This window comes from Monodon monoceros, unplaced genomic scaffold, assembly GCF_005190385.1.
Source record: "Monodon monoceros isolate NGI ecotype Baffin Bay Population unplaced genomic scaffold, NGI_Narwhal_1 Super_Scaffold_3, whole genome shotgun sequence".
NCBI lineage: Eukaryota > Metazoa > Chordata > Mammalia > Artiodactyla > Monodontidae > Monodon > Monodon monoceros.
In genome coordinates this window covers 71067237-71080474 of record NW_021703780.1, presented here as the reverse complement: position 1 = coordinate 71080474, position 13238 = coordinate 71067237, and the positions used below count along the sequence as shown (strand labels likewise).

The following is a 13238-nucleotide window of genomic DNA, read 5'->3' as shown; positions in this document are numbered from 1 at the left end:
CCTCTGAGTTTAATATTACTTTTTCTTTCAATTCAGGTGGATGGATGGAGGGTTTTTGGACCTTAATGGGGAAAGCATGGAAGCTGAAGTAGATGAATTTTCCCGAGAAATTTTTAAGACTCTGAAATTTTTCCAAACAAAGCAAAAGAAGGAATTACAAGAAAAAAGAAAGGCAGCAAAAAGACGATCTCTGGGAGAAGAGAAACTTGAAGAAGAACCAAAAGAGAATCCTACTATTACTATGTGCACTGCAGTAATGGAGCAGATAAAGGTTATTAAGGTATAAACACATTTAATGACATTTTTAAAAGCCCTGGTAGAGTTGTTTGCATCAAGTGCTAGTGAAGAGAAATGGAAAAACTGGAAAGCAAAACCAAAGCTGAATCCAGAAAACTTGACCTATTAATACATGCTTCATTCTTTCCTGATGATGTCATCGAAATCAATCCCTTCATAGAACAATACTTAACAAATAGAAAAGACTGTAATGACCAGTTACAATGATTTGAAGAGGGTAAAAAATTACTAGAATAAACAAGTTAGCCTATACTATGGGCAGCAACCCAGGGTACCAATTAGCTGAGAAAGGTTTGGAGTCACACTACCTAGGTTTATATCACAATTCTGCGCTTGGTAATGGCAATATGCCACTTGTGCAAGATATTTAACTTCTCATGCCTCAGTCACCTCATTTATAAATAGAGGATAATAACAGTTTTTGTGACAGTAAATAATACATCTACGTTCCCAAGGCAGTACTGGCAGTGGTTCTAGTGGTAGTGCCAAGTTTCCACTGTCGGCATGCTCAGAGTGCAAACTCTGCTTTTCAACATTGTTCCTGTCTGTGTCTAGCACTCTCAGATATACTATGAGCTACCTGAAAAATTTTTTAAAGTAACTACTTAAAATTTTTTTCAATATTTAGTAAATTTTCATGGTTTAAAAATATAAAAAGATATACCTGAACGGTCTCCTTGCTGTGTTTCTCACCTGTTATTAGGTTATCAATGTTACTACTTTCTGTTGTATACTTCAGAGTTTTTTTACATGTATAACAATGTGAATATATATTCTAATCCTTCCATCTTTTTACATAAAAACAGCATACTGAAAAAAAATAGCATACCGTTTATATTATTTCCCCCCTTTGTTTTAATTTATCTTGGAGACCTTTTCTTATTGTATATAGAGTGTTTTCATTCTTTTTTACACCTATAAATATTATATATTGGTGTAAAATTTCTGTGTGTGAAGGTGTGACTGTAAGGTAAATTGCCAAAGAGTAAATTCCAGGTTAAAATCTACAGTTGAATTACCTTCTGTATGGGTTTTACCAGTATGTACTCTCACCAACCTTGACAACAGAATATCATCAAACTTGGGTGTTTGTTAATCTGCTAGAAGAATTTCATTTTTCTTATTACATAAAATGTTAAGCCTAAATTAATATATTTAAGAATATTTTGTATTTCTTTGCCTGTGAACTATTTGGTCTTCTTGTCTATTTTTTAAATTGAATTAATGGTCTTTTTCTTACTGATTTCTAGTCCTAGAAACAGGAATAGGGAGATTAGGCTTTGTATGTTAATATTAATAGTATATTAATATTTTATTGAAGATTTTTGAGATTATGTTCAGAAGCGATGTTGGTCTTAATTTTCTTTTCTTGTAATATCTTTGTCAGGTTTTGCTATCAGGATTATGTTGGCCTTATGAAACAAATGGGAAGTTTTATCTCTATTTTCCAAAAGAGTTTTGTATAAAATTATTATTATCTCTTTTTTAAATATTTTAGAGAAACGTTTACTAGTGAAACCATTGACCTGGAGCTTCATGGGAAGGATTTTGAAAACAGTTTTAATTTTTAAAATAGATATAGGGATATTCAGATTTGTGTTAATTTTGTGTCAATTTTGGTAAATTGTATTTTTCAAGGAATTTTTCCATTTTCTAAAGTTGTTAAATTTATTGCCGTAAAGTTGCTCATAATATTTATTTATTATCTTTTAATGTTGGTGGAATCTATAGGGATAACTCCTTTTTCATTCCAAATATTAATGATTTTAATTTTCTCTCTTTTTTCTTAATCAGCCTAGTTAGGGATTTAGTTATAGTTTATTGTTAACATTTAAGCCTTTGGTCATTTTTGTTTTGTTTTGTTTTGTTTTGTTTTCTGGTACGCGGGCCTCTCGCTGTTGTGGCCTCTCCCGTTGCGGAGCACAGGCTCCGGACGCGCAGGCTCAGCGGCCATGGCTCACAGGCCCAGCCGCTCCGCGGCATGTGGGATCTTCCCGGACCGGGGCACAAACCCGTGTCCCCTGCATCGGCAGGCAGACTCTCAACCACTGCGCCACCAGGGAAGCCCGCCTTTGGTCATTTTTTAATTTATCTAAATGATATTCCTCCTTTCCTTTCTTATCAGTACCATCCATTATTCCTATCTTCATAACAGTGCATCATCATGTACTCTGAAAGTCATCTTGAAATGGAAGATAAACAAATTGTCCCATACCACTAGTAGTATCGCTAAATTTTTTCCTTGCAATTTTCTTTTCTTTTCTTTCCCTTTTTATTTTGGCCGCAGCATGTGTAATCTTAGTTCCCCAACCAGGGATAGAACCCATGCCCTCTGCAGTGGAAGCACAGAGTCTTAACCACTGGACTGCCAGGGTATTCCCATCCTTACTATTCTCTTCTTATTCTTTTTAGCCTCTTAATGTTGGAAAGTCTTAGGGCTAAGTCATTGGTCCGTTTCTTTCTCTACCCTCACTGTCTTGATGATTTCATCAATCTCATCAAAAATATAGGTGACTTTAAATACCATCTATATGCTAGCAACTCCCAAATGTTTAACTCCAGTCCAGACCTTTCTTCCAAACCCAAGATTCATATCTATAACTTCCTACTTGTAATTTTCCCTTGGATGTCCAATACACATGGCAAACTCAAAATTCATTTTTCCCAGTGACACCAATCTGGTCCAAATTACATCTTCTTTTACATCTATTTCTACAAGAAGGTCCTGTTGGGACTCCCTGCTTCTACCTTTGCCCCATCCCCTACCCCATTATCTATTTAAAATATAGCGACTAGGGACTTCCCTGGTGGCACAATGGTTGGGAGTCCACCTGCTAGTGCGGAGGATGTGGGTTCTAGCCCTGGTCTGGGAGGGTCCCACATGCTGCGGAGCAGCTGGGCCCGTGCACCGCAACTACTGAGCCTGCTGCCTAGAGCCCATGCTCCGCAACAAAAGAAGCCACCGTGGTGAGGGGCCCACGTACCACCGCAGCAGCAAAGACCCAACACAGCCAAAAATAAATAAATAAATTAAAAAAAATATATATAGCAACTAGAGTAAACTTAAGTCTATGGTTCTCCAATTTAAAAAAATTTACCTTATTATTATTTACAAAAAAACATGAAAACGTGACTGTCATACAAAAATAAAAATGAACATGTGTCAAATATTTTATTCTATTTATTAATTAATGGGAGAACCACTAAGGTGGTAAGGCTGGTTCAAAGAGCATTTGAGGGGCTGAGTATTTATAGACAATTTAGTAAAGGAATGTTGGCAAAAGTTGCTAGTATTGATATAAGGCTGGTTAATGTCATACAGGACAATAAACTCTAACATTTGGAATTATCCTTCTTATTAGACAGGAATTACTTGCATTTCTACTGGTCAAATCTACAAGTTAACATGTAATTTCTCAGTCTGGGACTTTAAGTAGTAAACAGTGAGTTGAACAAAATACACTCTTTAAACAGTTAAATTTTCCTTAGGTGACCCTGTACCCCATATGGCATTGAAAGGACATACCACCTCCCTCTTTTTCCCCAAGTTTTTAAATAATTTTTATTAACGTCTGCTGTAAAACCCCAAATTTGGGGAAACAGGGCCCTATAATATGATACTGGAAACAAAGTCATTGCTGGGTAATGTTGGTTGTTTGCTTTCTTTTTTAAAATTATTTTATTTTATTTTATTTATTATATAGCCGGTTCTTATTACTTATCTATTTTATACATGTTAGTGTATATATGTCAATCCCAATCTCCCATCATCCCACCACTCTCCCTTCCCCCCGCTTGGTGTCCATACGTTTGTTGTCTACATCTCTGTCTCTATTTCTGCCTTGCAAACCAGTTCATTTATACCATTTTTCTAGAATCCACATATATGTGTTAATATACGATATTTGTTTTTCACTTATATATATATATATATATGTATATATATATAAGTGGACTTATATATAAGTCCATGCCACTCTCTCACTTCATCCCAGCTTACGCTTCCCCCTCCCCGTGTCCTCCAGTCCATTCTCTACATCTGCATCTTTATTCCTGTCCTGCCCCTAGGTTCTTCAGAACCTTTTTTTTTTCTAGATTCCATATATATGTTTTAACATATGGTATTTGTTTTTCTCTTTCTGACTTAATCACTCAGTATGACAGACTCTAGGTCCATCCACCTCACTACAAATAACTCAATTTCGTTTCTTTTTATGGCTGAGTAATATTCCATTGTATATATGTGCCACATCTTCTTTACCCATTCATCTGTTGATGGACACTTAAGTTGCCTCCATGTCGATGGCTATTGTAAATAGAGCTGCAGTGAATATTGTGGTACATGACTCTTTTTGAATTATGGTTTTCTCAGAGTATATGCCCAGTAGTGGGATTGATGGGTCATATGTAGTTCTATTTTGAGTTTTTTAAGGAACCTCCATACTATTCTAAATAGCGGCTGTATCAATTTACATTCGCACCAACAGTGCAAGAGGGTTCCTTTTCTCCATACTCCCTTCAGCATTTATTGTTTGTCGAATTTTTGATGATGGCCATTCTGACGGGTGTGAGGTGATACCTCATTGTAGTTTTGATTTGCATTTCTCTAATGATTAGTGATGTTGAGCATCCTTTCATGTGTTTGTTGGCAATCTGTATATCTTCTTTGGAGAAATGTCTATTTAGGTCTTCTGCCCATTTTTGGGTTGCGTTTGTTTTTTTGATAATAAGCTGCATGAGCTGCTTGTAAATTTTGGAAATTAATCCTTTGTAAGTTGCTTCATTTGCAAATATTTTCTCCCATTCTGAGGGTTGTCTTTTCGTCTTGTTTATGGTTTCCTTTGCTGTGCAAAAGCTTTTAAGTTTCATTAGATACCATTTGTTTATTTTTATTTTTATTTCCATTTCTCAGGAGGTGGTCTAAAAGGATCTTGCTATGATTTATATCATAGAGTGCTCTGCCTATGTTTTCCTCTAAGAATTTGATAGTCTGGCCTTACATTTAGGTCTTTAATCCATTTGGAGTTTATTTTTGTGTTTGGTGTTAGGTAGTGTTCTAATTTCATTCTTTTACATGTAGCTGTCCAGTTTTCCCAGCACCACTTATTGAAGAGACTGTCTTTCCTCTATTGTATACTCTTGCCTTCTTTATCAAAGATAAGGTGACCTTATGTGTGTGGGTTTATCTCTGGGCTTTCTATCATGTTCCGCTGATCTATATTTCTCTTTTTGTGCCAGTACCATACTGTCTTGTTTACTGTAGCTTTGTAGTATAATCTAAAGTCAGGGAGCCTGATTCCTCCAGCTCCATTTTTCTGTCTCAAGATTGCTTTGGCTATTTGAGGTCTTCTGTGTTTCCATAAAAATTGTGAAGTTTTTTGTTCCAGTTCTGTGAAAAATGCCATTGGTATTTTGATAGGGATTGCATTGAATCTGTAGATTGCTTTAGGTAGTATAGTCATTTTCACAGTGTTGATTTTTCTAGTCCAAGAACACAGTATATCTCTCCATCGTTTGTAGCATCTTTAATTTCTTTCATCAGTGTCATAGTTTTCTGTATACAGGTCTTTTGTTTCCATAAGTAGGTGTATTCCTAGGTATTTTATTCTTTTTCTTGTAGTGGTAAATGGGAGTGTTTCCTGAACTTCTCTTTCAGATTTTTCATCATTACTGTATAGGAATGCAAGAGGTTTCTGTGCATTAATTTTGTATCTTGCTACTTTACCAAGTACATTGATTAGCTCTTGTAGTTTTCTGGTAGCATCTTTAGGATTCTCTATGTATAGTATCATGTCATCTGAAAACAGTGACACATTTACTTCATCTTTTCCGATTTGGATTCCTCTTATTTCATTTTGTTCTCTGATTGCTGTGGCTAAAACTTCCAAAACTATGTTGAAGAATACTGGTGAGAGTGGACAACCTTGTCTTGTTCCTGATCATAGAGGAAATGGTTTCTTCAGTTTTTCACTATTGAGAACGATGTTGGCTGTGTTTGTCATATATGGCCTTTATTATGTTGAGGTAAGGTCCCTCTATGCCTATTTTCTGGGGTTTTTTATTATAAATCGGTGTTGAATTTTGCCAAAAGCTTTTTCTGCATCTATTGAGATGATCATATTGTTTTTCTCCTTCAATTTGTTAATATGGTTTATCACATTGATTGATTTGCATATATTGAAGAATCCTTGCATACCTGGGATAAACCCCACTTGATCATGGTGTATGATCCTTTTAATGTGTTGTTGGATTCTGTTTGCTAGTATTTTGTTCAGGATTTTTGCATCTATATTCATCAGTGATATTGGTCTGTAATTTTCTTTTTTTGTAGTATCTTTGGTTTTCATATCAGGATGATGGTGGTCTTGTAGAGTGAGTTTGGGAGTGTTCCTTCCTCCGCAATTTTTTGGAAGAGTTTGAGAAGGATGGGTGTTAGCTCTTTTCTAAATGTTCGATAGAATTCACCTGTGAAGCCATCTGGTCCTGGACTTCTGTTTGTTGGAAGGTTTTTAATGACAGTTTCAATTTCATTACTTGTGATTGGTCTGTTCATATTTTCTATATCTTCCTGGTTCAGTCTTGGAGGGTTATATCTGTCTAAGAATTTGTCCATTTTTTCCAGGTTGTCCATTTTATTGGCATAGAGTTGCTTGTAGTAGACTCTTAGTATGCTTTCTATTTCTGCGGTGTCTGTTGTAACTTCTCCTTTTTTATTTCTAATTTTATTGATTTGAGTCCTTTCCCTCTTTTTCTTGATGAGTCTGGCTAAAGGTTTATCAATTTTGTTTATCTTCTCAAATACCCAGTTTTTTGTTTTATTGATCTTTGCTATTGTTTTCTTTGTCTCTATTTCATTTATTCCTTCTCTTATCTTTATGATTTCTTTCATTCAACTTACTTTGGGTTGGTTTGTTCTTCTTTCTCTAGTTCCTTTAGGTGTAAGGTTAGATTGCTTATTTGAGATTTTTCTTGTTTCTTGAGGTAGGCTTGTATAGCTATAAACTTCCCTCTTAGAACTGCTTTTGCTGCATCCCATAGGTTTTAGATCATCGTCATTTGTCTCTAGGTATTTTTTGATTTCCTCTTTGATTTCTTCAGTGATCTCTTGGTTATTTAGTAACATATTGTTTAACCTCCACATGTTTGTGTTTCTTACATTTTTTCCCCTGCAATTGATTTCTAATCTCATAGTGTTGTGGTCAGAAAAGATGCTTGATATGATTTCAGTTTTCTTAGATTTACCAAGGCTTGATTTGTGACCCAAGATGTGATCTATCCTGGGGAATGATCCATGTGCACTTGAGAAGAAAGTGTAACCTGCTGTTTTTGGATGGAATGTCCTATAAATATCAATTCAATCTATTTGGCCTATTGTGTCATTTAAAGCTTTGTTTCCTTATTAATTGTCTGTCTGGATGATCTGTCCATTGGTGTAAGTGAGGTGTTCAAATCCCCCACTATTATCATGTTACTGTCAATTTCCTCTTTATAGGTGTTAGCATTTGCCTTTTGTATTGAGGTGCTCCTGTGTTGGGTGCATATATATTTATAATTGCTATGTCTTCTTCTTTGATTGTTCCCTTGATCATTATATAGTGTCCTTCCTTGTCTCTTGTAACATTCTTTATTTTAAAGTCTATTTTATCTGATACGAGTATTGCTACTCCAGCTTTCTTTTGATTTCCATTTGCATGGAGTTTCTTTTTCCATCCCCTCACTTTCAGTCTGTACGTGTCCCTAGGTCTGAAGGGGGTCTCTTGTAGACAGCATATATATACGGGTCTTTTTTTTTGTATCCATTCAGCGAGCCTGTGTGTTTTGGTTGGAGCATTTAATCCATTCACATTTAAGGTAATTATCGATATGTATGTTCCTATTACCATTTTCTTCGTTGTTTTGGGTTTGTTTTTGTAGGTCCTTTGCTTCTCTTGTGTTTCCCACTTAGAGAAGTTCCTTAAACATTTATTATAGAGGTGGTTTGGTGGTGCTGAGTTCCCTTAGCTTTTGCTTGTCTGTAAAGCTTTTGATTTCTCTGTTGAATCTGAATGAGATCCTTGCTGGGTATAGTAATCTTGGTTGTAGGTTCTTCCCTTTCATCACTTTAAATATATCATGCCACTCCCTTCTGGCTTGTAGGGTTTCTGCTGAGATATCAGGTTTTAACCTTATGGGAGTTCCCTTGTATGTTATTTGTTGTTTTTCCCTTTTTGTTTTTAATAATTTTTCTTTGTCTTTCATTTTTGTCAGTTTGATTACTATGTGTCTCAGCATGTTTCTCCTGGGTTTATCCTGCCTGGGACTCTCTGCACTTCCTGGAATTGGGTGTTTATTTCCTTTACCATGTTAGGGAAGTTTTCGACTATAATCTCTTCAAATATTTTCTCAGGTCCTTTCTCTCTCTCTTCTCCTTCTGGGACCCCTATAATGCAAATGTTGGTGCATTTAGTGTTGTCCTAGAGGTCTCTTAGGCTGTCTTCATTTCTTTTCATTCTTTCTTCTTTATCCTGTTCCACGGCAGTGAATTTACCATTCTGTCTTCCAGGTCATTTATCCGTTCTTCTGCATCAGTTATTATGCTATTCATTCCTTCTAGTGAATTTTTTAAAATATATTTATTTTATTTATTTATTTTTGTCTGAGTTGGTTCTTCATTGCTGCACACGGGCTTTCTCCAGTTGTGGCGAGTGGGGACTACTCTTCATTGCAGTGTGCGGGCTTCTCATTGCGGTGGCTCCTTTTGTTGAGGAGCACGGGCTCTATGCGTGAGGGCTTTAGTAGTTGTGGCATGTGGGCTTAGTAGTTGTGGCTCATGTGCTCTAGAGTGCAGGCTCAGTAGTTGTGGCACATGGGCTTAGTTGCTCCATGGCATGTGGGATCTTCCCGGACAAGGGCTCGAACCTGTGTCCCCTGCATTGGCAGGCGGATTCTTAACCACTGTGGCAACCAGGGAAGCCCCTTTCTAGTGCATTTTTTATTTCGGTTATTGTATTGTTCATCTCTGTTTGTTCTTTAATTCTTGTAGGTGTTTGTTCTTTAATTCTTCTAGATCTTTGTTAAACATTTCTTTCATCTTCTCGATCTTTGCCTCCACTTGTTTTCCGAGGTCCTTGATCATCTTCACTATCATTATTCTCAATTCTTTTTCTGGAAGGTGGCTTATCTCCACTTCATTTAGTTGTTTTTCTGGGGTTTTATCTTGTTCCTTCATCTGGTACATGGTCCTCTGCCTTTTCATTTTGTCTGTCTTTTTGTGAATGCGGTTTTCATTCCACAGGCTACAGGATTGTAGTTCTTGCTTCTGCTGTCTACCCTCTGGTGGACAAGGCTATCTGGTTGATTGCTTTCATATCTGAATAAAAATTGTTATGTACTTATTATTTTATCATTAGTTTACTGTTTTTTCTTTGTTATTGGCTTGAATTTTTAATGATAGATTTATTGAGATATAATTCACATATAAATATTACAGAGTTGTGTGATCATCACCACTATCTAATTTTAGAACAACTTCCTTGCTCCAAAAAGTAAGCCCCTGACCATTAGTAGTCACTGTCCATTCCCTCCTCCTCCCAGGCCCTGGTGTCCTATGAATCTACTTTCTGTCTCTATGGATTTATCGATTCCAGACATTTCATATAAATGGAATCATGTTGTTATATGGCCTTGGTGACTGACTTCTTTCTTCCTAGCATGTTTTCAAGGTTAATCCAGGTGGTAATATGCCTCATACTCCATTCTTTTTTTTTTTTCTTTTTTTAAATATTTATTTATTTGGGTGCGCCTTAGTTGCGGTCTTAGTTGCGGCATGTGGGATCTAGTTCCCTGATCAGGGATTGAGCCTGGGCCTCCTGCATTGGGAGTGTGGAGTCTTAACCACTGGACTGCCAGGGAAGTCCCCATTCTTTTTTATTGATAAATAATATTCCATTATATGGATATACCACATTTTGTTTATCCATTCATCACTTAATGGACATTTGTGTTGTTTCTACTTTTTAGCCATTATGAGTAATGTTGCTATGAGTATTTATGTACAGATGTTTGTGTGCTTATATGTTTCACTTGACTTGGGTGTATATGTGGAAGTGGCATTGCAGGGTCTCATGGTAATTCTATGTTTAACTTTTTGAGGAACTGCAGACTGTCTTCCGAAGTGGCTGCACTGTTCCCACTTGCAATGCATGGGAGTTCCAGTTTGTCCACATCCTTGCCAACTTGTTATTGTCCATCTTTTTTTTTTTTTTTTTTTTTGCGGTATGCGGGCCTCTCACCGTTGTGGCCTCTCCCGTTGCAGAGCACAGGCTCCGGACGCGCAGGCTCAGCGGCCATGGCTCACGGGCCCAGCTGCTCTGTGGCATGTGGGATCCCTCCGGACCGGGGCACAAATCCTTGTCCACTGCATCAGCAGGCAGACTCTCAACCACTGTGCCACCAGGGAAGCCCTGTCCATCTTTTTGATTATGGCCATCCCAATGTGTGTGAAGAGGTGTCTCATTGTGGTTTTGATTTGCATTTACCTGATAACTAATAATGCTGAGCATCTTTTCATATGCATATTGGCCATTTCTATGTTTTCTATGGAGAAGTGTGTGTTCAGATCCTTTGCCCATTTTTAAATTGGGTTACTTATCTCTTTTTATTCAGTTGTACAAAATCTTTATATATTCTAGATACAAGTCGCTTATTAAATATAGATTAATTGATCAGAAGTGTGCGGATTTATTTTTCTGGGCTCTCTATTCTGATCCGTTGATCTATGTGTCTGTTTTTGTGCCAGTATAATATTGTTTTGATTACTGTATCATTGTAGTATAGTTTGAAATCAGGGAACATGATACCTTCAGCTCTTTTTTTTTTTTTTCTGTATTTTTGGCTGCGTTTTATTTTGGTCTTCATTGCTGCACGCAGGCTTTCTGTAGTTGCGGCAAGCAGGGGTTACTCTTCATTGCAGTGTGTGGGCTTCTCATTGCCGTGGCTTCTCTTGTTGGGGAGCACAGGCTCTAGGTATGCAGGCTTCAGGAGTTGTGGCACATGGGCTTAGTTGCTCCATGGCATTTGGGATTTTCCTAGACCAGGGCTTGAACTCATGTCCCCTGCATTGGCAGGCAGACTCTTAACCACTGTGTTACCAGGGAAACCCTGATACCTTCAGCTTTGTTCTTCCTTCTCAAGATTGTTTTGGCTCTTCAGAATCTTTTGTATTTTCATACAAATTTTAGAATTATTTGTTCTAATTCTGTGAAAAACCCTGTTGGTATTTTGATATGGATTGCATTAAATCTAGATTGCCTTGGGGGATATAGTTATTTAAAAAATATTAATTCTTCCAATCTATGAGCATGGTGTATCTTTCCACCTGTTTGTGTTGTCTTCAATTTCTTTTCTCAGTGTCTTGTAGTTTTATGAATCCAGGTCTTTTACCTCCTTAATTAGATTTATTCTCAGGGGTTTTATTCTTTTTTATATGATCGTAAGTGGGGTTATTTTCTTAAATTCTCTTCCTGATAGTTCATTGTTAGTGTATGGAAATGAACCTATTTCTGTATGTTAATTTGGTATCCTGTAAGTTTACTGAATTCATTGATGAGTTCTATTAGTTTATTGGTGGCATGTTTAGGATTTTCTATGTCATTATCATGTCATCTGCAAATAGTGACAGTTTTATTCCTTCTGTTCCAATTTGGATTCCTTTTATTTCTTTTTCTTGTCTGATTGCTGAGGCTAGGACTTCCTATACTATGTTGAATAAAAGCAGTGAGAATGAGCAGCCTTGTCTTGTTCCTGAACTTAGAGGAAATATTTTCAGCTCTTCACCATTGAGTATGATGTTATCTGTGGGCCTGTCATATGACCTTTAATATGTTGAGTTATGATCCCTCTATACCCACTTTGTTGAGAGTTTTTATTACAAAAAGGTGTCGAATTTTGTCAAAAACTTTTTCTGCATCTATTGAGATAATCATATGATTTGTATTTTTTCATATGGTGTATCACATTGATTGATTTGCAGATATTGAACCATGTATGTATCCTTGGGATAAATCCCACTTGATCATGATGTATGATTCTTTTAATTAATTGTTGAATTCAGTTTGCTAATATTTTGTTGAGGATTTTTGCATCTATGTTCATCAGTGATGTTTGCCTATAATTTTTTTTTTTTTGTGTTGTCTTTGATTTTGGTATCCAGGTGGTGCTGATCTTGTAGTATGAGTTTGGAAGCATTCCTTTCTCAGCAAACTTTTTGGAATAGTTTCAGGAAAGGCAATCCTTCTTTAATTGTTTGATAAATTCACCTGTGAAGCCATCTGGCCTGGACTTTTGTTTTTTAGGCATTTTTTATTATTAATTCAATTTCATTCCTGGTAATCAGTTTATTCGTATTTTCTGTTTTTTCCTGATTTGGTCTTGGAAGATTTTACATTTCTAGGAATTTATTAATTTTTTTCTAGGTTGTCTATTTTAGTGGTGTGTAATTGTTTGTGTAGTCTCTTATGGATCCTTTGTATTTCAATGGTGTCAGTTGTAACTTCTCTTTCATTTCTGATTTTATTTATTTGGCCTTCTTTTTTTTTTTTCTTAATGAGTCTGGTTAAAGGTTTATCAATTTTGTTTATCTTTTAAAAGTATCAGCTCTTAGTTTCACTGATCTTTTCTTTTTTCTTTTTAGTTTCTATTTTATTTATTTCCACTCTGGTCTTTATTATTTCCTTCCTTCTACTATCTTTGGGTTTTGTTTGTTTTTCTTCTCCTAGTTCCTTCAGGGTAAGGTTAGACTGTTTGAGAATTTTCTTGTTTCCTGAGATGGGCTTGTTTGCTATAACCTTTCCTCTTAGAACTGCTTTTACTGTGTCCCATAGATTTTGGAATGTTATGTTTTCATTTGTCTCAAGGTATTTTTAAATTTTCTACTTGAGCTTTTCAGTGACCCAATGATTCTC

At 36.2% G+C, this 13238-nt stretch overlaps 1 protein-coding gene across 29 annotated transcripts in view; it reads left to right on the top strand.

Annotated features, from left to right (window-relative positions):
- DNAH12 (dynein axonemal heavy chain 12) overlaps positions 1-13238 on the top strand; it is a 232905-nt gene that overhangs the window by 82355 nt on the left and 137312 nt on the right. For all 29 annotated transcript variants that reach the window (XR_003796539.1, XR_003796540.1, XR_003796541.1 and 26 more), the window contains one exon: positions 37-280. Coding sequence is in view for 23 of the 29 variants with exons in the window: in XM_029241697.1 (XP_029097530.1) it covers positions 37-280 (244 nt within the window). In the remaining 6 variants the exon portion in view is untranslated. The remainder of the gene's footprint in view (positions 1-36; positions 281-13238) is intronic.